The sequence below is a fragment of the Mirounga angustirostris genome, unplaced genomic scaffold, assembly GCF_029215605.1.
Source record: "Mirounga angustirostris isolate CCGP_5_RB_7025 unplaced genomic scaffold, mMirAng1.0.hap1 SCAF_7, whole genome shotgun sequence".
NCBI classification, from domain to species: Eukaryota; Metazoa; Chordata; class Mammalia; order Carnivora; family Phocidae; genus Mirounga; species Mirounga angustirostris.
In genome coordinates this window covers 30,112,864-30,138,448 of record NW_026991715.1, presented here as the reverse complement: position 1 = coordinate 30,138,448, position 25,585 = coordinate 30,112,864, and the positions used below count along the sequence as shown (strand labels likewise).

Below are 25,585 nucleotides of genomic sequence, written 5' to 3'. Positions count from 1 at the left end.
GGATAATTACAATACAATCTAGAATGTGATGAGAACAGATCAGGGCTTTGGGGGAGGAGGGACCTGTCCTCACATGTCTTCCCTGGGAAGAGACAACACGTCTAAAGGAAACCCTACCCAAGCATAAACGACCCAAGAACTGTCAGGAATACGACGTACACCTGTTTGCCGACTCCTGTATATTTACTAAGTGTAATAAATAGAACCGGTAGTATAATTTTGAGGAAGTAGAAATCCAGCCCTTTTACATTTCCCCAGTTTCCTTGGTTGTGAGGCACTGTGGTGTCAGGGTAGGAAGAGGCCACTGTCGTCGGCCAGGATGTCACGGGGTCTTCAGGAGGGGCACCTGCACCTTAGAACTCCATGGCAGCCGGCAAGACACAGCCTGGTTGTGGTGGGGGGAGAATGGCCTCTGTGGGTTTGGGGGAAGCCTTACCCCTTACAGGGAAGGGAGCTGATGGACAAGGACCCCAGAGGGGAGCAAGAGGTTCAGCCAAACCCTGGAGTGACTCAGGCAAGGGGCAAGCAGGACATTTGTAACATCTAATGTCTAACCTTTCTGGAATTCCCCAGGCTCACCCAGAGTGACTGAATAACAGCAAGGAACTGGCCCAAGCTCCAAAAGGAAAATTCCACACTGGGTGCCCATAAACACTCCCCTGCGGGCCTGGGCTTGGCTCTGCTCTATGAGGTCACGCCAGGCAGGGCCCAGCTTGGAGTGTGGGCCGCCTCTCCCACAGTGCTGGGCCCTGCGGGAACCATGGAACACTCCAGACATACAGACATGACCTCCCTCCAGCAGCCCTGGCCTGATCTGCTGTGAGGTCCAAAGATGGCAAAGTGCAGACCTGCTGGCTCTTACCCTGAGCTTTTGGAACACAAAACCACCAGACCTAGTCTCTCCTCATGAAGCCTCGATGGCTCCCCACTGCCCAGGGAAGTCTACACCCTTCCCTGGTCTGCCAAGACACTTTTGCTCGGGCCCTGCACTTTCTCTGGGCAGCCTCTTACACCTGACATTCTGGGCACGTTAACAACCTGTCGTTCCTCCAGGGAGCCAGCTCTCTTCCACCACTGGGTCTCTTCTATTCCATCGGCTGGAATGTTCCCCGGCCTGGCTGCACTCTCCAGCAGTCTTCCCAGGGCCACCCTAAGCTGGACTGTGACTCGCTGTCTTCTGTGCACTCAGGATTTCTGCCATCACAGCACTTCTCACACTGTCTCTACCCACCCATCATTTGTCTGTACCCCCATTAATAACCTCAGGGCAGTGAGAGCAGGGCTGTGTGTGGTTTACCTTAGAACCCCCAGCATCTACACCTCTGAATCCCCAACATCTACACTTCAGAACCCCCAGCATCTAATGCTTTTCTTGGCCCAGTGGGCCCTTTGTAAGTCTTACTAAATGAATCAGTGGATGGATGAATGGATGGATGGAATGAACAAATTCCTTGTTGTGAAAAGGAAACAGTCTCTGAGCTGAAAGAGTCCTGCTGGTGTTAGTGGTAGTGGGGGATTCCGGGAGTGGAGGGGTGGCTCCAGTCCCCAGATGGCAGAACCAAAGGGCAACCAACTCTGCTGCCTCAGGAAACGGCTCTTCCTACAAATGTTCCTCTCCACCTCTCCTTACTGTCATTCAATCTCAAGCCACTGTCACAAACCCCCTCCCAACAGCCACCTCCATGCAGCTGAAGGATACCAAGTCCCTCCTCTGGCCTCCTCATCTCAGACAGTAACCCTCCCAGTGTGAGCAATGGCCCAAGTGGCCCATGACGAATGTCACAGCAGGCAGAGAACGGACTCACAGCAGGGAGAGAATGGACTTCTTTTTGGATTCGGGGATGCCCCCAAAGTCCTAGACTTCTAATTCCCTTTATCAAAAAGGCTGCTTTCTCAGTAATCATTAAGCGGGTTACAAGGAACTGCCAAACTTGGGTACCATCACCATTATTCTACTCTTTCCCAAGTCTTCATTCCCACTGAGTTCTCCGTCCATAGTGCAGCGGGGACAGGTGGGCTTACCCTGCCTCAATGAGCCACAGTACAAACTGTTTGGGAATGATGCTCCACAGAGCCGGCCGCACAGTCAGCTGGGACGGGAGCCATCCACTGGGCCCCCAGAAAACCCATTCCTCCTGCTGCTGGGAAGGGCTATGAGACAAGCCAGCTGTCCAGGGCTATGTGGGATGTTTTCTTCATGCTGTCGTTTATGTTTACGTGCAAACACATATACAAACATACAGCACAGTCCGTGAATATTTTTGGAATATGTTATAAGAAACTCACAACAGTGATTGCCTTTGAGAGAAGACTGAAGACCAAGGAGGGACAATTAGACAGTATATCCTCTTATATCTTTTGAAACTTCCTATGTTCATGTATTATCTATTTTTAAAACCAACTAATAAAAAAATTAAAAATGACTTTCAGTGAGTGAGTGGTTAATCCAAGCTGAATACTGCTGCCATTATTTAAAACCTGTCTCTGGGGCGCCTGGGTGGCTCAGTTGGTTAAGCGACTGCCTTCAGCTCAGGTCATGATCCTGGAGTCCCTGGATCGAGTCCCACATCGGGCTCCCTGCTTGGCGGGGAGTCTGCTTCTCCCTCTGACCCTCCTCCCTCTCATGCTCTCTGTCTCTCATTCTCTCTCAAATAAATAAATAAAATCTTTAAAAAATAAATAAATAAAAAATAAAATAAAAAATAAAACCTGTCTCTGAATATAAACTATGGACCAACGCTACTGAGATTAAAAAATCAATCCTCTGACTTCAGTTGCCTTCCAAGACTTTGTTTTTAACAGAGCACAGTAATTTTTGGAGGAAATAATATCAGCAAAATATTTAGCCTCTATAGACTTTATAGAATTAGGACACATTAATATTTTGACATTAATTTGAATAACTCGACACATTAGTATTTTAATTAATAGTAGACAAGAATATCTCAAATAAAACAGCATCTTTTTTGAATCTTTCTTATGTGTCCCTCTGTGCTTGTTGGTTGAATCACAGTGCTTCTGCTAAAACAATAAAAAAGACAAGTGAGGTGAGGATTCTAGAAATGTGGCAGAATGGGAAATGCCAGCAATCTGTTTCCTTACCTAGATAAAAACTGTGCTGACGGAATCTGTCTGATGTAACCATTTTGGAATTCTGGGGTTTATTGAATGCTTACAACTTCAAGGAGAAGGTTTGGACAGTAAATCTGGTTAATTTCAATCCGTTTTAGCTCTTAGCAAGGTAGCAGCTACCCATCCTCCACCCCCAGACCTGTGGCAGGCAGGTAGGTGCACAGACGCTCTGGGAGCAACCTGCACACACAGCTTGTGGAAGCCAGAGTTGGCAATGAGGACCCTGTCTTGCAAATACTGGAGATCTGTGTTTTGATCACTGATTGCTGTTTCTGATCACAGAGGTGCAAAGAGGAAGTTAGGCTCTGCTTCTTCCTCTACCCCACAAGTCCTTCCTCCTCTGGCCAATGCCCCTTTCCCCCTTCATTTCTCTCTTTTTCTCTTTTTCCCGTCTTGGGAGCTAGATGTTAAAGACTAGGACATTCAAAAGCAACTGCATGTATGGGGAAAGTTGGAAAGTAACCATGCATGTGCAGAGAAAGGCTCAGAAAAGACCTGAGAAGACCTTAAGTTTACACTTCAGGCTGATCTTTGGCATAGAGACAGCCTACAACAATCAAAAAAGTGAAGCAATAAACAGTAACAAAAGACACTAGACACTGGGGAAGGAGGGGAGAAATCTGATTTCCAGAGTTACCACATAATTCAATTTAAAAGTCTAATTTTCAATAAAAAATAACAAAGCATAAAAAGAAACAAGAAAGTATGGTCCATTCAAAGAAAAAATAAATCAAGAGAAACTATCCCTGAAAAAGACCTGATAGCAGATCTACCTAACAAAGACATTAGAACTGTCTTAAAGATGCTTGAAGAACTAAAGGAAGATATGGAGAAAGTCAAGAAAATGATACATGAACAAAATGAAAACATGAATATGAAATAGAAAATCCAAAAAGAAACCGAACAAAAATTCTGCCACTGAAAAGTACAATAACTCGAGTGAAATATTCACTACAAGAATTCAAAGGTATATTTGAACAGGCAGGGAAAAAAAAAAAAAAGAGCAAACTTAAGAATAAGACAATGGAGGGCGCCTGGGTGGCTCAGTTGGTTAAGCGACTGCCTTCGGCTCAGGTCATGATCCTGGAGTCCCGGGATCGAGTCCCGCATTGGGCTCCCTGCTTGGCAGGGAGTCTGCTTTGCTCTCTGACCCTATCCCCTCTCATGTGTTCTCTCTCATTCTCTCTCTCTCAAAATAAATAAATAAAATCTTAAAAAAAAAAAAAAAAGAATAAGACAATGGAGAGTGCCTGGGTGGCTCAGTCGTTAAGCGTCTGCCTTCAGCTCAGGTCATGATCCCAGGGTCCTGGGATCGAGCCCCGCATCGGGCTCCCTGCTCGGCGGGAAGCCTGCTTCTCCCTCTCCCACTCCCCCTGCTTGTGTTTCTGCTCTCGCTCTCTCTGTCAAATAAATAAATAAAACCTTAAAAAAAAAAAAAAGAATAAGACAATGGAAATTATTGCGGTTGAGAAAAAGAAACAAGCCTAAGGGATCTGTGGGAAACTATCAAGCAAATCAATATATGCATCGTGGGAGTCCCAAAGGAGAAGAGAGATGGGGCAGAGAATATTTGGAGTAATAATGGTCAAAGACTTCCTAAATTTGGTGAAAGACCTGACTATAAACATCAAAGAAGCTTAATGACTCCAAGTAAAATAAACTCAAAAAGACCTACACAAGACACATTACAATCAAACTTTTGAAAGCAGCAAGATAGAAGGAACACATTACATACAAAGGATCCTCAGTAAGTCTAACAGCAGATTACTTATCAGACACTTTAGAGACCAGAAGTCAATAGGCCAACATACTCAAAGTGTTAAAGAAAAAATGGTCAGTCAAGAATCCCGTATCCAGGAAAACTATCCTTCAAGACTGAGGGAGAAATGAAGACGTTCCCAGATAAACAAAAGCTGAGGGAGTTCACTGCCACTTGATCTACCCTGCAAGAAATGTTCAAAGGAGCTCTGGAGGGTGAAATGAAACAGCACTTGAATCTGTATGAAGAAATAAAAACCTCAATAAAGGTTAAGACACGAAGAGAGTGACACCAGCACCGTGGAAGTACAAAATGTCCCTATCTTGTCCCCACCTCAACAACAAAAGTTGGGCATCCATCCACCCATACAGGTGCCTCTGTGGGAGTTGTGGGATCCAGCACCACATGCTAAGGGACCCAAAAGTCCTGCCCTCCTGTGTATCAGGTACTAGGCAGAGAGCCTATGAACTGGCTCCAGCCCCTCTCAGCTGCAGTCTGGGAGCACTTGGAGAACAAGGACTTGGCCAGTAAATACGTGTGTGTGTGTGTGTGAGAGAGAGAGAGAGAGAGAGAGAGAGAGAGAGTTTGTGAGTTTGGATGCACTGGAGCAGGGAGGGTGGGGGATGAGGCAGCCATGTGAGGAAAGGTCCAGTGTTCAGTAGTAAGATTGACACTAGTAAAACTACTAATACTAATACTAAAGCCAATGACAAGCAGCTCTTTGTAAATATACTCTGTGTGTTATGCATGAAGCTAAGCACTTTTTATATGCCTAATTTAATCCCACTAACAAATATCCCTATTGTTCATGGTGAGGATGATTATCCTTGGAGAAATTGAGGCCCAGAGGGGAAACAAGTTGCCTGGATTTCCCCCACCCAGCTCATGAGTAGCCAGGCTGGCTTTAACTCAAGCCTGCTGACTTGAAGGGGCAAGCCACGAAAGCTGGGGGCCCAAGGAGGCAGAACATGCATGATGGTTTCTCTGAAGGGTACTAGGGGGTGTCACGGGAGGCAACACAGACAGGGATGATTTTGTTTATAGCCTTGGATGCCAAACTTGGAATGCTGTTCGTCATCCTAGGACAGTTCAGAGACAGGAAGGGGCTTGGATTTAGACGAGCCCTTTGGGTGCAGGGAGGAGGAAAGAGAAGGTAGACAAGGCCAGGTTGCAGGCTGCCTCATAGCCAAAACCAGAGGTGACGGGGTGTGGACTCGAGTGGGGTGAGGGAACAGAAGACAGAGCGGGGGACTGGATGTTGTGAGATGCGATGACTGATGTGGCTCTGGGACCCCCTACTTGGAGGAGGGCGAGGCACTGAGCAGTGAGTGAGGAAGCTGTGCCCCCAGCCTTTCCTGATGAGAAGGTAAGCTTTGGTGACACACAGATGCGGGCCCAGGTCCTAGCTCTGCCATGCACCAGCTGTGTGACCTCAGGTAGGTTACCAGTCCTCTCTGAGCCTGTCTCCTCCACCAGCCTGGGGCATGGACTAGACGAGACAAGGATCGAAGTAGGGCTTGATATGGTAACCTCCAGTACTTCGGTTTCCTGATTCCCCTCTGTAATCTCACATCCCCCCAAATGTCTGGCCCACCTTCCAGGGACTGACACCGACCCCACATCACTGCGGTGGGGCTTACTTTAAGACCTTCCTTCCGGTAACTCTGGGAGATACAATCCAGGATGCCTTTGTATTTGTTTAAATAAACCCCATCAGCTTGGAGTCGACTTTTCACGACATCCATAGGAGTCGCTGTCCCCCAAGAAATTGCTCCTGTAAAGAGAGAGACAAACAGGTGTCAGGGACTGGCTGGTTGGGGTCTGGAGGGGACGTGGCTCCCTGCCCCTCTCTACCACTGACAGGCTTAACAAGCTGCTGGGGGAAGCGGGCAGAGCTCAGGCAGGACCTGTGAAGGCCATCCCTGAACTTCCACTTCAGGCCATCCCTGAACTTCCACTCACTGTGGAACTTTGTAGAAGTCTCCTCCTCTAGGCCTTGAGTCTGCCATCTGTAAAATGGGGCAACAGTACCTACCTTCATTGGGTTCCTGTTAGGCCAAATAAATGGATGCACGTGAAGCATTTAGCACAGTGACAGGCCCACAGCCAGCGCTTTGTCAGTGGACACCTTTATTAGCAGCTTTTACTGGAGACACAGGAAAAGGCCCCACCAATACTTCACAGTGCCTTTCCAGGGCACCAGGGGCGAGAGCCCAGAGTGAAGGCTGGGGCAGAAGGCTTGCAGCTCCCCAGAGACAGAAGGGACTCTGAATACAGAGAAGCTAAGCGAACACTTGCAGACGGCTACTCGCCAACGGAGGGCCAACTAAGGCCTGAAAAGAGCAGGAAGGTCTTTACAAATCTTGCCCCTTTTCCAGACATCTGAAATTGAAGCCTTGGGACGATGTAACACTAGGTCATCTTCATTGGAGAAGCTCAGGTGCCCTAGTTTGAGCGCTTTGATGACTTTAAAGGACTCTCGGAAAACAATGCCAGGTTACTGTAGAAACACTAAAATTGGCACATCCTTAGACAGGAAGAGAAAAACAAACTGAGGCCAAAGTCCAAGGCAGCTGGTTTGCAAGGTTTACTGATTGCTGCCCAGAGACTCCCAAATGAGGCCTTAGTCTGTCCTGGACCCTCTGCCCATCCCAGCCTCCAGCCCCCGTGGGCTCCTGCCCATGATCCTCTGGGAATCCTCTGCACCTCCCTTCCCTCTTGCCCCCTGCCGGGATAATGGGGCTGCTTCCCCTGGAGACTGTCCAGGTGCTGCCCTGGCATACTCGCCTGTTCCTCAGCCCACGGGCCAGGGTTTTATAAAACGTGGTCTGCCTACCAGGCCACTCAAACCTGCTCTCACCAGAATCAAGAACGAATGGGGCCTCGTGTGTCTTCTCGGCCAGCAAGTGCTTATTAATCACTTACTAGGATCTGGCACAGGCCAGGCCTCAGATGCATGGGGGCAGAGGGCGGACATTGGTGTTTGGTGGCTAAGACAAGGGCTTCGTTATATGCTTGCGGAGTTTCGAGCCTAGCTAATGATGATGGGGGGGGGGGGGGGAAGAGGAGGAGGAATGATCATTTTCTTCTCTCCAGAAGATCTTTCCTGTCAACATCACACATGCCATGTTATCAGCCTTCTTAAAAAGCAATGCTCTCTTGACTTCCCTACCCCACTCTGGCTACAGCTGCATACCTCTCTTCCCCATCACAGCCCAGCCAAACCCCAGACATGCCGTGTGTCCTTGGACTGTCCAATTTCTTCCATCCCATTCTCTCCTGATCCCACTTCAGTTGGGTGTTCACACCCTTCTCTTTGCCAAAATGGGTCCTGTCACAGTCCCTGGTGACCTACATATTGCTAAATCCAGGCAGCAGGCATAGCAAGTACAAAGGCCCCGTGGTGAGGAGAAGCCAGGCATGATCAGGGTGCAGCAAGGAGACCTGGGTGGCTGGAGCAGAACAAGCAAAGGGAGGGGAGCAGAAAAGGAGTGCAGAAGGGTAACAGGCAGCTGGTTCATAAAGGGACTGAAATCCACTGTAAGAACACGGATTTTTTACCCTAAATGAAGTGGGGATGCTGTGTGATTTCTGAGTAGGGAGAGTAGGTAACCAGTCCATGGTCACCGAATGAGTAGATGAGGATTTGAATTGGGATCTTGCTGACTGGCGAGCCCCTGCTATACTGTCTTCATTAGCTGTGTGCCCTTGGGTCGGTCACTTAATCCCTCTGAACCTCGGTTTTCTCATCTGAAAAATGGGGAGACTGACTCCTCCCTTACAGAGTTAATGACATTCTCACATTAGAAAGGCTTGCTGTGTCAACATTCAAAAAAAGGTGAACCGCAATAACAGATTTCCTCTTCAAAGCTCAGTAATACCTGACACAAAAGAAATGGTCAGAATACATCTTCTGACTGAAAGTCCAACGACCCTGAAGAGGGACTTGCCACTCCCACAGGTCCAGAGGGAAGGAGAGGCAAAAAAGAGGGAGACCATTCCCCATACCCAGGCTTTCCTGTGTCTGGCCAGGTCTGGCACATAGTGGGTGCTGAACACAGAACTGCTGGACGAGTGACTGGATGAATCGTGCCCTTCCCTGGGCTGAGAAGGGTATGATGGGCTCCCCAGGCATCCCACTACAGGCATCAGCCCAGGGACAGGGGTCAGCATGGCGGTCCTTACCTGCCAGGCCGCCAGCCAGCCACACGGCCCAGGGGCTGGGGCCTGCGCAGGCCTCGGGTGTGATCCAGTCGTTCAGGAACACATAGGGGATGAAGTAGAGACAGTAGCCCGGGACATCCCTCAGCAGCATGGCGCCAACACCTCGGTACATGCCTGCCAGGCCCTCAGTCCGCACGATGGTTGCGATGCAATGCACAGCTCCCTGGTAGACTGGCTGCACCCCAAGAGCCACGGCCCTGGGTTTCAAACCAAAGTTGCCTGCAAAGACAGGGGGGAGAAATGGCAAGGGACACAGGGGACAAAAGACAGGCCAATCTCCAGCACTGGAGCCAGCCCGGCCCACTGACAACTTCCACTCGCATGGCCTGCTGGTTTTTACCAGAACTGCTGACCGTAGCAGCTCACACCAAGATTCTCAAGTCCCAAGACGAAGGCCAACACATGCAGCCAGCTGTGCAGCCAGACTGGAGACAGTGTCTGCCGGGAGAAAGCACCAGGTGCCTGAATGGTTTCTGGTCAACCATCACTATGTCTTTGTGAGCAGCACCGACTGCCGATGTCCAAGATCAAAGATGAGCAAGCTGTACTCAACTCTTTCCTAAAGCAGAGGTTGCAAATTCAACGTACTCCGTGTTCATGTGTATGTGTGGGTACTTGTTCACAGTGTGGTAAAAAAGCATATGAGGTTTGGACCTGGACTGCTCTGGTTCCAAATCTAGAACCCTCTACTTAAAAACTCTTTGACCTCGGTAGGCCACCTTTTTTGGCCTTTGGTCCCTTAACTTGGGCGCCTGGGTGGCTCAGTTGGTTAAGTGACTGCCTTCGGCTCGGGTCATGATCCTGGAGTCCTGGGATCGAGTCCTGCATCGGGTTCCCACCTGCTTCTCCCTCTGACCCTCCTCCCTCTCATGCTCTCTCTCTATCGTTCTCTCTCTCAATAAATAAATAAAAATCCTTAAAAAAATTATTTAAAAAAAAATAAGAGAACAGGCCAATAATTTATTGTATACAAAGTTGCTAAGAAAGTAGATCTTAGGGGCACCTGGGTGGCTCAGTCGTGAAGCGTCTGCCTTCGGCTCAGGTCATGATCCCAGGGTCCTGGGATCGAGCCCCGCATCGGGCTCCCTCCTCAGCGGGAAGCCTGCTTCTCCCTCTCCCGCTCCCCCTGCTTGTGTTCCCTCTCGCTGTGTCTCTATCTGTCAAATAAATAAACAAAATCTTAAAAAAAAAAAAAAAAAGAAAGAAAGTAGATCTTAAAAGTTCTCTACACACACACACACACAGTAACTATAGGCTATGACAAATGTATTAACTAACCTTACCTTGGTAACCACTTCACAATACACATGCATATTAAATAATCAAGTTGTATACCTTAAACTTATATGTCAATCATATCTTAATAAAGCTGAAAAAATTTTAAAGGAAAAAGAAGAGAACAGGTGAGTATAGATAAAATAATACCTATAAATTGCTCCGCATGGTACTGGAAATGCTGTAGGGGGAGAATAAGTTATCCACAGGTTATTACTGAGACTGAGGTGACCAGCATGAATCAGGAGGATACATGGGCTGGAGAGCCATCTGTTCTGTCCCTCCAGCCTTGGCCAGCAAGCAATGGCCCTGTCTCTTCCTTTTAATCCTTCCTCCAGGCTCCCCTGTCTGCTTCTCTGATGCTCATCTCCCCTGCTACAGACCCTTTAGCTCAGCTCTGACTCATGACCAGAGAGGCCTCCCAGTCCCAGTGCAGATATAGTGGGCTCTTATTCTCAACATTCCGTTCCTGAAGAACTAACGTGATATCACTAGGAAAGAAATAGAACGAAGCTTGCCTGTGACACACACCTATTTTACCACCTGGGTTTCATTCCCTGTATGTGGCATCTCACTTTGGTTTTGCACTTTGCTGACAAAGAGGCAGTAACTTTCATTACCGAACAGCTGAATTTCCAAGTTCCCCAAATAGTCCCATTCTTAAGATGAAAGGTTAGGAGCAAAGATTCAGCTTCATGATTCCATAGTCCAAACTGAAGGTTTGAGAGTCAAGTGCAACCTGTCCTTTCGCTTATCCCAGAAGAAGGTGAGATAGAAGGGGAGCTTTCTATTTGCCTGGGGAAGTGTGCTTGAACCAATGAATCCTGTATTTTCTTTTTGTGTAGGGGGAAGAGACTAATCACGGCCATGTGCATTCAGCCAACTACAGTGTGGGCAGGAGGCTGAGTCCCATTCACTTCCACAGCAGATCCCCCCAGGAAGGGAGTAAGGGCGGTGGCCACTTCTGCGGGCAAAGGGCCCTCTGAGCTCAGAGCAAGATCAGACCCTATGGTCTTTGAAAGCCCACTGAGATAGCACTGCACACCCCTTCCTTTCCCAAATCCACTATGATGCTGCCAGGGTCACCCTGGGAAATTCTGGGATGAGACAGAATAGATATAATTGTGTCAGCATCTGAACTTTACCTGGGCCATGCTCATGTCCAGATAACAGTGACCTGACCCAGGAGTCAAGGTTTTCATGAATCAACTACGGGTATGATGTAGCTCTCAGAAGTTACTGATTGAAGGAGAGTGTCCTGATAATATTCTGCTTGGGTAGAGGTATAGATGTTGAAAAAAATACTTGCCCAATCTTCAAGATGCCCTGTCAACAAAAAACCTGTACTTTTTTTTTTTTTCCTTTTCTTCCCAGGATAAGCAATAAGGAACTTCTCTCATATTCTACCAGGTTTGTTACATAAGCAATCTAGTTTTTATTGCTTGAGAATTATCCATTTATGGCTGTTAGAGCAATATAATTGTCATGGGGACTGGCATCCTCCGGAATACTGACATGAATCTAACTGGCAGCCAGTTCCTTCTGGACACAAAGCCCCTGGAACTCCTTCTAGCTCCCTCATCCCCAGTGTTAAAGCACGCACACACATACACACTTATTTGGAAATAATTTTCGATTTGCAAAAAAAGGGCAAGAAAGAGAAATTATACAAACAACACCTTTATATATCCTTTCCCCAGATTCATCTATTGTTAACATTTTACCTCATTTGCTTTATGGTTTGTGTGCACTCTCTCTCTCTCCCCTCCCTTCTCACTGAACAGATGCCCCTGTCCGAGTGCATAAACTTTGCCTGGGCTATGTTCATCTCCAGGTAACAGTGACCTGACCCGGAATCAAGGGTTTCATGAATCAGCTATGGGTATGATGTAGCTTTCAGGAGTTACTGATAGGAAAGTATCTGATAAAAATCTTCCTTGTTTGGAGGTGCCAATGTTGGAAAAATATTTGACAAACTTTGAACCGGCCATGTCAACAAGACCCAAACTTGTGCTTTGGGGTTTTTTTTAACCTTTTTTCCCAAGGTAAGCAATAAGAAAATTCTTCTGTACACACAATGCATATTTTTTTCACATGTACATACATATTATTATTCTCTGAACCATTTCAGGGTTAGATACCAAATGGTCCTTTACTCCTAAATGCTTCAGTAAGTGTTGCCTAAGAATAGGGATATTGCCTTACCTGTCAGAGTAGTTATCAGTTTCATAATCTACATTAACAATAACTTTACCTAATGTACTGTCTATACTCAAATTATCACTTGATCTCATACTGACCTGTATGGCATTCCTCCCCTCAGGAGTGCAGAATCTAGTCTAGCCAGTTTCTGCATTCAGTTGTCACAATTCTTCAGCTTCCTTTATTTATTTTTGTTTTTAGTAAGCTCTATACCCGATGTGGGGCTAGAACTCACGACCCCAAGATCAAGAGTCACACACTCCAACGACTGAGCCAGCCAGGTGCCCCTAGCTTCCTTTAATCTAGAGCATTTCTACAGCTTTTTTGTTTGTTATTAATGACACCAACATTTTTTTTTATGAGTATGCTGCCTCCCTCCTTATGAATAAAACCTTTCTCATTTGGGGTTTGTTTGATGTTTCCTCGTTATCACACTGAGATGATGCATTCTTGGCCGGACTTCCTCCCTGTTCTCACCTCTCCTCCCATGAGGACTAATGACGCTCAGGAGCCCCTGGTCTTCTTCTCCGGCCTCCTATCCTAGTTTTTATTAGCTTTCTTTTTAATTTAGATATAATTTGCATTCAATAAGAGGTGTAGCTTGTACGTGTACAGTTGAAGAGTTCTGACAACTGCACGCACCTGGGTCACCACACCCTACTGAGAAAATGACGTCTTATTCTTTTTTTTTTCTTTTTTTTAAAGATTTTATTTATTTATTCATGAGAGACAGAGAGAGAGAGAGAAACAGAGGGAGAAACAGGCTCCCAAGGAGCAGGGAGCCCGATGCGGGACTCGATCCCAGGACCCTGGGATCATGACCTGAGCCGAAGGCAGACGCCCAACCATCTGAGCCACCCAGGCACCCAATGACGTCTTATTCTTGAGGCAACCTGTTTTGGTCACAGCCCACTAAGACACAGCGAAGATTCCAAGCCTACCTACCCTCTCCTGCTTGCCTTTCAAGGTATAAGAACTCTGCGACATCAGTGATGTGTCACTCAGTGAGAAGCAAATCTTTCAACTGGTCGATGGTCGTTACGGGCCCACCTGCATTAGCAACAGTGGCCCCGGGCGATTCAAATGGGACCACAAAGCAGAAAACAGCGGCAACTCTTATCAGTTGCTCCAACCAAGACATGCCCCGAGGCTGGGCCCCGGAGGCGGGAGGTGCGGTTTGGAAGGCGTGGCCCAGGAGGCGTGGCCCAGAGAGCTGGGGCTGGAGGGGGGGGGAGGCGTGGCCTGAGAGGCTCAGCTTAGGAGGCGTGGCCCGGGGAACATGGCTTGGGAAACAGGGCCTGGGGAGGCGTGGCCTGAGAGGCGTGGCCCCGGGGAGGCACGGCTTAGGAGGCGTGGCCCAGGGAGGTACGGCTTGGGCAACGTGGGGCGGCAGGAGGCGGGGTATGGGAGACAGGGCCTGGGGAGGCGTGGCTTGGCAGCTCCACTTAGAGAAGGGCTGAATCAGAGTTCTTGGTAACTCTAGCTGTTTAAAACAAACTTTGGTGACCTTTAAAAATGGACTTGGGAGGTTGCCGGCAAGCAGCTTTTGGAAATAGGCACAACTCCCATCCAACTGAAATCCATGGATCTGCATGTTGTTTGTGCAAGGAACCCAAGGAAGGTGGTGAGGTGCTGGGTGAGTACTCTGCTCACACTGAACCACCAGCTCTCAGCCTGTTGTTCCTGAACCTTCAGGGCTTGGCTTGGAAGTATACACGTGCATGTAAAGGGATTCATATAGGGCATATTTTCTTCTGGCACAAAATGAATTTAGTTTCTCTAATTAGAATTTTTTGTCCTAAAATGAGGATTAAATTACGAATCAAATTTTGATTTTTCATCATGAGGCTTTGCTATTGACACCACTTTTTTCTGTACTCTAAATGAAGACCCTATACCTTTTCCTATGATACGTATGGATTAAAAACCTGAAACACTCAAGATGCATGTGGTTTTGTTTGTTTTCCCAAATTCAGCTAGGACCAATTCAAGCCCCCTATATCAAGACAGGCAGGATGCTCAGAGTCAATGAAATTGGCCCCTACCCAGCTCCTAATCTTCATCCAGGAGCAGAGGAGAGCCTACACAGTTCTAACCCCCCCCCCCTCCTCCAAGCTCCCTCACCTCGACCAGCTGGCCTACCTGGTCCGTGCTGCTGGGAGGCAGGAGGCACAGGAGCTGGGGACCATCATTCCTTAGACTACATGGTGTGGCTGTTTGACTTCACTGCTCTGCACCAGGGGAAGGTATCTTGCTCACTGGCCCCTGCCTGAGCAAGGAGGAGGTCCCTCTGGAGGCAGGTGCCTCTGTAGGGCGTAGGAGTTTCCAGGTTTGGCCAATCCTAACAGGTACCCACACAGCCACGTCTTGGGAGTTATTCCACTTCAGAGGGGCTGAACCAGCCTAGATGCAGGCTGGGTCCCCACAGATTGGCCTCTCAGAAGCCAGGGGTATAGCCACAGCATACTGCTGGGCCCTTCCCAGATACAAGCATGGAGAAGTCTCATCTCTTTCCTTTCTCAGATATTGCTGTTCAATTTCTTCAATGGGCCATAACTGTGGAAACAGGAAAGTCAGCCGAAACACAATGGCTGGTCACTGATCCACTGCACTGAGAGGGGGCCGGCCCTCAGAAACACAAAGGCCTGGCCACTTTTTAGAAGGGAGAGTGCCACGAGACTTCTCCTGTGTATGTATAGTCAGACGTGGAATGAAAACACAGCATTACTTCTCAACAGGTCACTTTCTACAGAAAATCCTTAATAACTAAGCCATCCACAGATGAGGTCCTGCACGTCCCCAGTCAGTGATGTGCAGGGTTACCATGTTTTCTGTGCTCAAATACTTCTAGGCCAGTGGGCTGTCAAATCGAAGTTGGGAGCATGGACTTATTTCAAGGGACCCACAAACTGGCAGGCATTACAGATTCACAGGACTCCTAAAGTAACTCACATACACGTGTGACCATTTTTCTCCTATGTGTAGGTGCTATTGTGGGGAACACAACAAAAATTTACTTAAATATACTAATTATCTATAGTAACTTCTTACCGTATGAGGTTTCTTAATCCAAAGGCACTTAATGTACAGCTGCTATTATATGGGTTGGACCCCATTTAATGTATTTAAAAGGTTTTCTTAGGAAAACCTGGGACCCCCCCCCACCAGCCCATGCCAGAGGCTCTACCCCTTTTATAAGGTCTGTTCTGGATGCTATTGTTTTCTGAGCATGTTGTTTTACCCTAATCCATGCAGTGAGTTTCCTGATGACATGAGTAACACACTGTGGCTTTTCCCAGAGTACTGGGACCCTGCGCCTGACACCATGTCCCGTATGTGCCTCAACATCCATTCAATAAATACGTGAGCATCTGACTGGTTAGCTCTCAGGACTTGGGCCTCCCAAAGGTTCCCTCCCATGCCTGGCATTCTTCCAGGCTTGGTCCTATCTGGTCCTTGTGCCAGAGGCTGCAGATCCTAAAAGCAACTCCTAAATCATGGTCCCAGCTACCGCGCTATTCCAAAATGCCATGGAAGCTCTGTGATTTGGGTTTGAGCAGGTTGGTCAAACTGCTCTCAGTTCCCTCTAAGTGGAGCTTCCTCAGAAAATTACCAACCAGGAAGCTCTTGCCCAGTTCCTATTTCCAAAGAATCCAGCAGTTTCCTTATGATCTGAAGGAATCATCATAGGCAAATGGTTTAGCAGAAAGAGCCCTGGATTAGAAGCAGCTGGGGTTCGCTTTGCTGCTCATTTTCTATTTACTGTTCAACCTGGTACAAGAGACTCCACCACGCTGGCCCTCGGTTTCCTCCACCACTTACAAAAGGGGAAGAATAAATAGCCTGCCACCTCTTTTGGCTTTTGTGAAAATTGAGTGACAATGTTGGCAAATGTACTTTACTTGAGGCAAACAGTCATTCCTATTTTTATTATCCCTATCCTGATATGACTCCAGATTCCGGAAGTGCTAAAACTGCCTGCAGCCAAGCCTACTGTGGAAGGCTGTGGATGCCCACACAGGGCCAACAATTACCAATACTAGTGCTGAGTCCCCAAATCAGGACAATACCTGCCCTCATCAGTTGATTGAAAGACCAAATGGATGTGTCACCCACGTATGTAACCTCACAATGGTGTGTTACACTGTATGCACCGTCATTCATTTCTGCTAGCTGTGTGGGACCACAGTTTGGGAAAGATTCAGCCAAACCATCCAGAATTCAGGGACTCCTCTTGAACTACATGGCTCAATGCCTGGCCTCTTCACAAATTTCCTCCCTTCACTTTTGGGCTGCTATGGCTCCAGCCCTCACTTCCTATTGGCAGCCCACAGCCTACTTGACAAGAAGGTTCAGGCTGTATGGTCCTGGCTTGTCTCCAGTCCCTTGTCATGCTCCAAGGATTCCTCCTGTCCCCCCACACAGACTCTCTTCTTCAGGAGTTAAATGGAGCAACATTCAGGGAGCTTAGCATCAGTTATTCTTGTCCTGCAATGGGAAAGTCTTGAAAAATCTGCTGTATCAGAAGCCTGCTCCTCCCCAAGGCCAACCTGCCTAAAGAAGAGTGTTTTTCTTGGCAGCCACATATCTTTATGGTAGCAATAAAACTATGTTGCCAAAGAGACAAACTGATGTGGTGAGGGCCTCTGAGGCACAGTTGGCGACCTTCCCAGCCAGACACTGCTGAAGATTCAGAAAAATCAGAGAAATGGTTTCACCGCACTTTGTCATCATGTGGATCCTTGGGCTCAGACGGCCTTTGTGTTCTGGTGTGTGGCTGATGATCTCGTTCAGCCAGGTCCACCCCTCCTGTGGCCCTCTCTGATGTTACCATTCCAGCCCTATTTATCTTGCCTAGGCATGCTCAGAAATTAGGACCTTCTCCTCAAATCCTGGCCACACTCTGTCCCCTTCATTCTGTTCAGGTCATCTTGAACACGCTAGTGCCAGGCCTTGTGATAAGGGCTCTCCCAACCTCCTTCCTCCTGCCCTCAACATTCTCTCTGAACTGTCTGTTTTGTTCTCCTCTCCCGGCCCAGAAACAAAAGGTTTTTCCTGCCCCAGCCCTTGCTCTCTGTCCCTAGTGTCACCTCCCAATTCAGCCATTCATTCTCCCCTCTTGATTCCCTTTTGCCTACTTTGGTGACAAGAGTTTCCCAGGACTCTGCCTGCGGGGGCAGTGGAGGTGGACGGCCCGGGGCCATGCCCGGTTGCAGTGAGTCCCACCTGAGGGAGCACGGACCCGAAACCCAACCTGAGCTTCAGGTTCCCCATCTGGAAGAGAAAGAGAATGACGGCACCTCTTTTACCCAGCAATGGCAGGCATGCGTTAGCACAGTTCACATGGCATGGGATCAGCCAGGACCACGGCTGCTGGTGCTGCGGGAGCTCCTCCCCGAGTCCTTCCTGAGTCTTCCCCTTCATCTCCACCTCTTCCTTTCTGCAGCTCACCTGCATGTGCACCTCACTCATGGCCTCAGCTGTCCCTTCTCTGTCACAGCCCAGACTCCTCTTCCAGCCCTGATATTCCAGCGGCGACACCTGGCACACAAACCAAGCCAGACTCGGCATATTCTCGCTCAAGCCTGCCCTCCTGCCAGGCTCCAAAACAGCCGCACTGACAACAAGTGTGTATGGATCACGTGCCCCACACCAAGTGTTGCCTCACACACTTCACCTGTCATTTCATTCCCTGGGGGGGCTAGGGGGGGTGGGGAGGGACTCCTCCCTCACAGTCACCCAACTGTGCAGTCCTGGGCCATCTCAGACAATGCCCTCTCTCCTGCTTGGCCCCACTGATTCTCCACCACCGATACCTCCAATCAGCCACCCCCTCCATTCCCAAAGCCCAAGGCCCTGGGGCCCCTGTTCCCGTTTCTCACCTGGTCTGCGGCAGCGCCCCCAAAATCAACCCGCCACCTCTACTTTCCCCACCCCTTCTACCTCTCCTGAAGGAACCACCTTCCTCCCACATAGCTCTGCTCGGGTCATTCTGCTGCCCAAGATGCCTCACTGTCTGCTGAAAGGCCACCTAAGCCCACCCTCAGCTAAGAAATCCAAGCTCTTCACAACTCCCCCTGCACCTTCCCCTCCCCGCACTGTAGTCAGAACTCCGACCCTGTGCCTACAGTGCTCCTCAGTCCGAAACATCGCTCCATTCCCACGTGCCCATCTCCAAAGCCCAGCCAGTATTCCAACACCCCATCAGTGGCCGCTTCCTCTCTGGAGCCTTCCTGACCTGCAGAGCCAGACTCTGAGGTTCCAGAGCCTTCCACAGGCCCTTCTCATTCTGCTACACGTTTGATTCCCCACCAGACTGTGCGCTCCCTGAAGGCAGGGGCTGTGTGCCTGATACCTCTGATTTATCTACTCTGCTTGGCTCCGAGCAAGAGCTCGGGAAAGGCTTGTGAATGAAGGAGCCAGAGAGTGAGTCCCAACAGGTGGCACACTCAGCACTCTGTCTCCAACGGGGCCTGGTGCAGTCATAGGACGGTCGGTCGGCACAGAGTTAATGCTGAGTTCTCCTCCAGTTCCCAAACTCTGCCCTCCCGGGGTGTTGAGGCCTTTGTGATTTGCACATTAATGAGGCTCTCCATGAAAACACAGACCAAAAGCTCCCAGACTGGGGAGAAGTAAGTGTCACTGGCCATCGGCCTCCGGGATGTGACTTGGCCCGGGCAGTGGAGGGACTGCCCGCCTCCAGGACCACAGCCCTGAATTCCAGTTCGGGCCCAGCGGGGCACCCAGGGAGGCTCATGCCCACACAAAGGGCGAGGATGACTTCCAGAGGGAGGGTTTTTCCACCGGTGCCTTATAGTGCAGGCCACAGCCAACTGAACCCAGGCCAGCCTCTCTTTGCTGCCAAGCAGGGGCGCCAGGAGCAACCTCCGTGAAGTTGCAACAGTTTTCATGAGGGCTAACTGCTGTTTAGTATGCAACCCCAGTGGGGGCCACATGGAACTTCCCTCCCAACTTCAGCAACTGCTGATGGAATGTGGTTAAAAAAAAAAAAAACAAAAAAAAAAAACCCTTCTGTATAACAATTTCACAGTATGGGCCAAGAATCTTAAAAATGACCAGACCCTTTGACTCATTCATGAAGCAAAGAGCCCACATATTTAGGGAAATAATCCTACAAGGAGGGCAACTCCGTATGGACAGATTTCCCGATCACATCACTATGTTTAAAAGAGGACGAACCAGCAACAATGTCAATGTCCCTCACTAGGAAGGTGGCGACCTAAGTGTAGTACAGCAAACATTTATTTTAGGTGTGCGGGGTGCCAGGCACGATGCTCGGATCGTCACGTGCAGTCTGTCATCCTGTTCTCTCCCAGTTACAGGGAGCTACTGTGACGACGGCAGGTTTGCAGATGAGTCAACGGAGGCTTGGTGACGTGAGGGGAATTATCTAGAGTTCCCAGGTTGTGGTGGAGGGAGGACCAGAAGCAGGTAGCCTAACTCCAGAAACTGAATTTTTGCCACACTGTATCATCCCTCTCGATACGTGTGTGCGCACACAGGCACGGTGATGGAATACTGCACGTCTATTTTGAATATTAGTCGTCTCTTGCCAATAATTTTAAATGCCATTTTCATAATGCCATAACATTATGGAAGATGTGTGTTATAAAACTGAGTTAAAAAGAGGACATGAAACTGTCTGAGTACAACTTCTTAACATATTTAATCTATGTATTTAGAAAAGGAAAAGGAAACACATTAATGTATTAACAGTGACTGGATTTGGGTGGATGGACATTTTCTCCCTACACATTGAATGTTCTAGCTTGTGTACATTTTCAACGACTGGTCACCATTAATAGATTATCAGGATGAGCTCAGTGGCTTTATATTTGCAAGCCTTCAGGTAAGCTCACCTCTTACCTCAATGCGGCCTCCATTCTCCCTGTCACATGTCCCAAAGGAAGATGCCAGAGGCCTCCAGCCCCCTGCACAGTATACGGGCGCAGTCCCTCACAGCCCATCACCTCCACCCAGGAAGTGGTCAGGCCGTTCTGGGGTAAGGCCACAAACCACATGCCTGGCCCGAGGCTGCCTGGAAATGCCCATCTCAGCACAATCACCCTGCAGAGCAGGCCTGACCCAGGACCGAGACCACAAGTTCGCAGCCAGGACCAGCCCCACACTACCCGCCCACGCACTGCTTTGGGCTTCATGGTGTGGTGTTTGCATCTGCTTTTGTTCTTAATTAAATTATCTGGCAATTTCCAATCCCGGCCATGTGGCAAACATGAGCTGGAACAGAGTCGAAGGCACCCCTCGGACAGGATGTGGGCTTGCCACAGTCCCCACCACTCCCTATTACTCCCCTGCACCAGAGTGGACACGGGCTGGAGTTGCTGCTTTTGTAACAGCAGAGTGATACGGAAAGTGAAAGATGTTCTGTGTCCAGTTTCGATCAAAAGAGGAAAAATGAAACATGGGTTAGCAAGGCTGTGGGTGTCAAGATAAATGGAAGAGGGTACCTTTTTCCAGGCACCTCTGCTCGCTTATGTTACCTCCCTGGTCCCAGTGAGTCTTTGAGATTCCATCTCTGGCCTAGAGGGTCTCTGAGGTACAAGTAGAAGGAAACCGCATCCTCCTCCCTTCCTGGGGAGATTCCTGGCAGAAAGCACTGCCTGCCTGCCCTGCTCCAGCCCCAGTAGCGATCCTGCCCAGCCACCAAGGACCTTCCCGCAAGCAGCTGGGGTGGGAGGTGAGGAACGGTGGGCCAGGCAGAGAGGGGCGGCCCAAAGCCACGGAATTCAGACCCATCCCTGGGAATCCATGAGCTGTGCCCATTACTTGAGCAATGTTATTTTGGAGACATGCTCCCAGCCCGCTTCCTCCCTCAAGTTTGAAGCTAGATTTGTGATGAGTCTGTGCAAAGGCCCAGGTGTTATCAAAGCTGCTGTCTTCTCAGCTTCCACAAAATCCCAGGGCAGAAACAGCAACAGAGCATCAGTGGGCCCTGAGTCAGAATGCCTGGGGCTGCATCCTAGCTCCACCTCCTACTAGGAGAGTGACCCAAGGCCAGCTACAGAAGCTGCTGAGGCCTCAGGCTCCCCTTTGTTAACCTCTAGGAATTGGGTTGATAGAAAGATAAAACACTTGCAGAGCTCTTAGACTAGGCCCTGGCGCAGGAGAAGGGCTCAGTAAATACTGGTTACTCTGCCCCCACCCCCCCTGCTGGGACCTGGCTTCGCCCAGATCAGAGGCTTGAGGAGCACGGCTCAGACAGACCCTCCAATCTCGGTTTCTACCCTGCCTGCACTTGCTCAGGTAAGCTGCCTGTCTCCTTTGTCTCTGCACTGCCTGCTAAGTCCCCAGGCCCAGGTGCTAATGACCTGGAACTTTGCAGGGCTCAGAAACATTGGCCTGCAGGAACCTCCCTTGGCTTCCCATTGAGAGCCTTCTCGGGGTTCACACAAGGCCAGTTTCCTGGCACACTGAAAAGGACAGAGTAAACACATGCTCACTTTCTGTCGCTGCCTCAAGGGATCGACTAAAGCGAACAGGTTTCCTTCTGGCACAACAATGAGCTGACAACCTCAAGCCGCGGAGAGCTACACCTCGGGCTCTCGCGGCCCTGGCGAGCAGGCAGGGATAACCCTCAATGCGTCCCTGACCAGGTGCACAGCCCTGATCTGCACCGATCCCTCTACCCTCCTACTACCTGCCTCAAAGCCCTTCCTGACCCCCAGCCTGTCCTGCTCCCTCCCCACCACCACATTTGGAGTGGCCCAATTCCTGTCTGCTGGAAAGAACATGACAGGAGGATTAGGATGTAGACTCTTGTTCAGTGCTACGTCCCTAGCTCCTAGCTCTGTGTCTGGAACATAGCAGGTGCATACGTAGCATGTTGGGTAAATGAACAGGGCTAGCAGCCATATGGACATATGGACCTCACAGTACTATGGTGGGTGTTAAGTAAACGGGGCACACACGGTATCAGGCATACGGTGAGTGTCTTGGCAGCTTTAGCAGCTGCTGATGGGGGCTGCTTCCGTCCCTAAAACTGGCTGCCCCTGCACACCCAGCTTTGGGAACCTTCTTGGGTCTGCCCATTCCTTGACTGCCTCCCATCCTTCCTCCAAGCTCCAGAGGCTTCTCGCCTAGCCTCAGCATCCCTTGTAGTTCAGGCCTTGGCTTGCCGAGTTAGTTACCATTCTAGCACCCTCTGCAGGGAAGGGAGGGGTGGAGGAGGACAGGACAGAGGATGGAATCAATTCATTTGCTTCCAAGTGTCCCAGGTGTTTCTAAGGAAGGCATTTTTCCAGAAACAGCTCCCTGGTGTCCAGGCTGGCTGTGCCTCCCCTCGCCCAATAGAGAAATGCACGCCTCACCCCTCCTCTTCCCCTTCCTCCTCCCCTTCCCGGGTCAAAGTGCCCAAGTTGTGAAGGAGGCAGGTCTGCCCCCAGGAGCAGAGGAGACCCATCACTGGTAATTCTGCCAACATCTGGACCCAACGAGTTTGAAGACTTAGGGAGAGAGGTTTCCTCTGCCCCTGGGACTGACACAAGCTGTTCTGAGAGAGCCCAATGCCAACCTGGGGGCCAGGCCTCCTGGTTCTCAATCTGCTCACGATGCCCTTCATTCCTCAACATGTTTGCTTTTGTCTCTGGGACAGGACCAGATCGGCGAGCTTCAAACGCTTCTGTGAGACGCCACCCTTTGCTGAAACTAAACTGTACCAAGGCATGGCTCAGTAGGTCAAGTAGATGGAGGTGGGCTCCCCTTGCCCTGTATCTCTCTGAATGGCCCCAAGGAGGGTAGGCTGCAACCCTCAGGATGAGCCAGCCTGCTGTGGTCCTGTATCACCCCACATGCCGACAGTGACCAGGGGCCCACGGGCACTGAGCCTCCCCCAGGCATGACCCAACTTCTTAGGACAGCTGGTCCCAGGCTCTCCATGGGCCCCAGTGAGGATACCAGCATCATGCTCAGGGGATGTGCAGTCTTGTCCTGGATACCTCCTGGGCTGGGCAAGATGTGCAGACTGAATCAAGGCACCGGGACTGGGTGCAGGACAGCGGCTGGGCTGGACAATGCTCCCGAGTGCACTATCGGGGCTCTGGCTGTGGAGCCCAGCTGAGCCCAGCCTCTGTGGCAGAGGGCTCACATGCAGGCCATTCAGAAGGCTGCCAGGGAGAGGGGTCTTATCCAGGAGAGCTGTCAGCCCAGATCAGATATCTGGGGTGTCAGGAAGGACCACAAATCCAGCCCTTCCATTATGCAGGAAGGAGACAGTGGCCCGGGCAGGAGCAGAATCTTGCCTGAAGAGACAGAGTGGCATCAGAGCCAAGAACCAAACCTGGAGATACTGAAATCTGTCTAAGACCCGAGCTCATCTTTCCTCGAGAGCTGGTACTTTCTACTCTGCACAGCAAGTGCCTTCCCATTCTTTCCATCCTCCTTTATCCAAAGCACAGCAAAGACACACACATTCCTTTCTCGGGCGGGAGGAAGTAACAGACTCGGCAATGGGGCAGGAGGGCTGTCTAGCACACCGAGAAATGAAGCTCAAACCAGAACGTCGAGGAGGGGAAGAGGAGCGACCCCTTCCCCCTGCCTCGGGTGGTGCAGGGGTGAGGCCTCGTGGCGGCACTCCCTGGTGTTGGGGATGGGGACAGGTGTGGCTTTGAGACCTCTGAGTCCCTCAGGGCCCCGGGCCTGATTTAATGTTCTGGGTTGCTCTTCTAAAATTCTTAAATTTTGAACAAGGAATCCCCCGTTTTCCTTCTGTGCTGGACACTGCTAATGATGTCGCTGGTCCTCACCTACCAGTCATTCAGTGCCTATGTGGCCCTGTCTAAGTGTCTTCACCTCTGGGAGCCTCAGCTTTCTCCTCTGTAAGACGAAAACTGTAACAGCACCTACCTTACAGAACTGTTAGGAAGACAAATTAAGAGAACGTACCCAGAGCTCTAAGCAGGTGCCTGGCACGGAATTGATAATTAATGACAGTGTCTACTATAGATCAAAATGCTAACTGCAGACTCTTACATGACAATGCAGATGCTCTGCTCAACGAAAAGGAGATTAGCAACCACATCCCAGATCTGGCGGACCAGGAAAGGGCCACAGGTGCCCAGACGCCAGGCCCCCTCCCCTACTCTTACCTTCCTGAAATGGCTGTGTTTGCATCTGCAGCCGGATCTTGATGAGGTCCACGGGCGTCCCCAGGCTGACAGAGACCACACCGGCCACCATGCTGGCCAGGAGAAGGTCCGACAGGGTGCGGGACCGGCTGGCCTCGGACTCCCTGGCGTGGTGCTGGCTGAGGAACCTCTGCGTGTTACTGAAGACCCCAAACACCACCGAGTTATAGACAGCGATGCTGGCAAGGGGAAAAGACATGCCCTTGAAGAAGCCAAACACCTGTGGGAAAACCAGGGGGCAGGAGCATGAGGGCCCAGGGCCGTCTGCAGGCCAGGCGCCAGGCTCCCCGTGTGGTCCTGGGCACAGACCCTGCCCTCTTGAAGGCTGCAGGCTGGTGAGGTGACACCACGGGAAAAATAAATCATTATGTCAGCGACAAGAATAAAAAAAGGATGCTGAGGTGATTGACGGCGGGGACCAGGTGGGTGAGGAGTCGCTCTCCATTCCCGGGCAGGGCATATTCTGGCCCGGGGCAGAACCCGCTTCTGTAGGCAGTTTTGTTTCCTGAGTCAGGGTGCCCTGGGCCTGGAACCCATTTTTGCCAGCAGAGTGGCAGCGTTGTTGGGCTGGAAAGATACCAGGCTGCATGGAGCCCTCGTGGGTAGTGGACTTGCGGGGCACCCCATACCCTCCTCATTTGCCACTCAACCAAAAGCATTCTCTAAGGCACTTGCCATGTGCCAGGCCCTGGGGGACAACTGTAAGAACGAAATACTCGCTGCCCTCACTGAACCCACACTCGGGGGAGAGGGGGCAGATAAACTGACAGGTGATGAAAATTCAACGTGCTAAGTGTGTGGTGAGGGTCTAAGGGAAGGGGAGCTCCCA

General features: G+C 50.0%; 1 protein-coding gene across 1 annotated transcript in view; it reads right to left on the bottom strand.

Annotated features, from left to right (window-relative positions):
- The window catches only part of SLC25A48 (solute carrier family 25 member 48), a 40,404-nt gene that overhangs the window by 2,947 nt on the left and 11,872 nt on the right, over positions 1-25,585 (bottom strand). The window contains exons 4-6 of the mRNA XM_064595587.1: positions 24,718-24,976; positions 9,077-9,334; positions 6,532-6,665 (exon numbers count right to left, since the gene is read on the bottom strand). Of these exons, the coding sequence (XP_064451657.1) occupies positions 6,532-6,665; positions 9,077-9,334; positions 24,718-24,976 (651 nt within the window). The remainder of the gene's footprint in view (positions 1-6,531; positions 6,666-9,076; positions 9,335-24,717; positions 24,977-25,585) is intronic.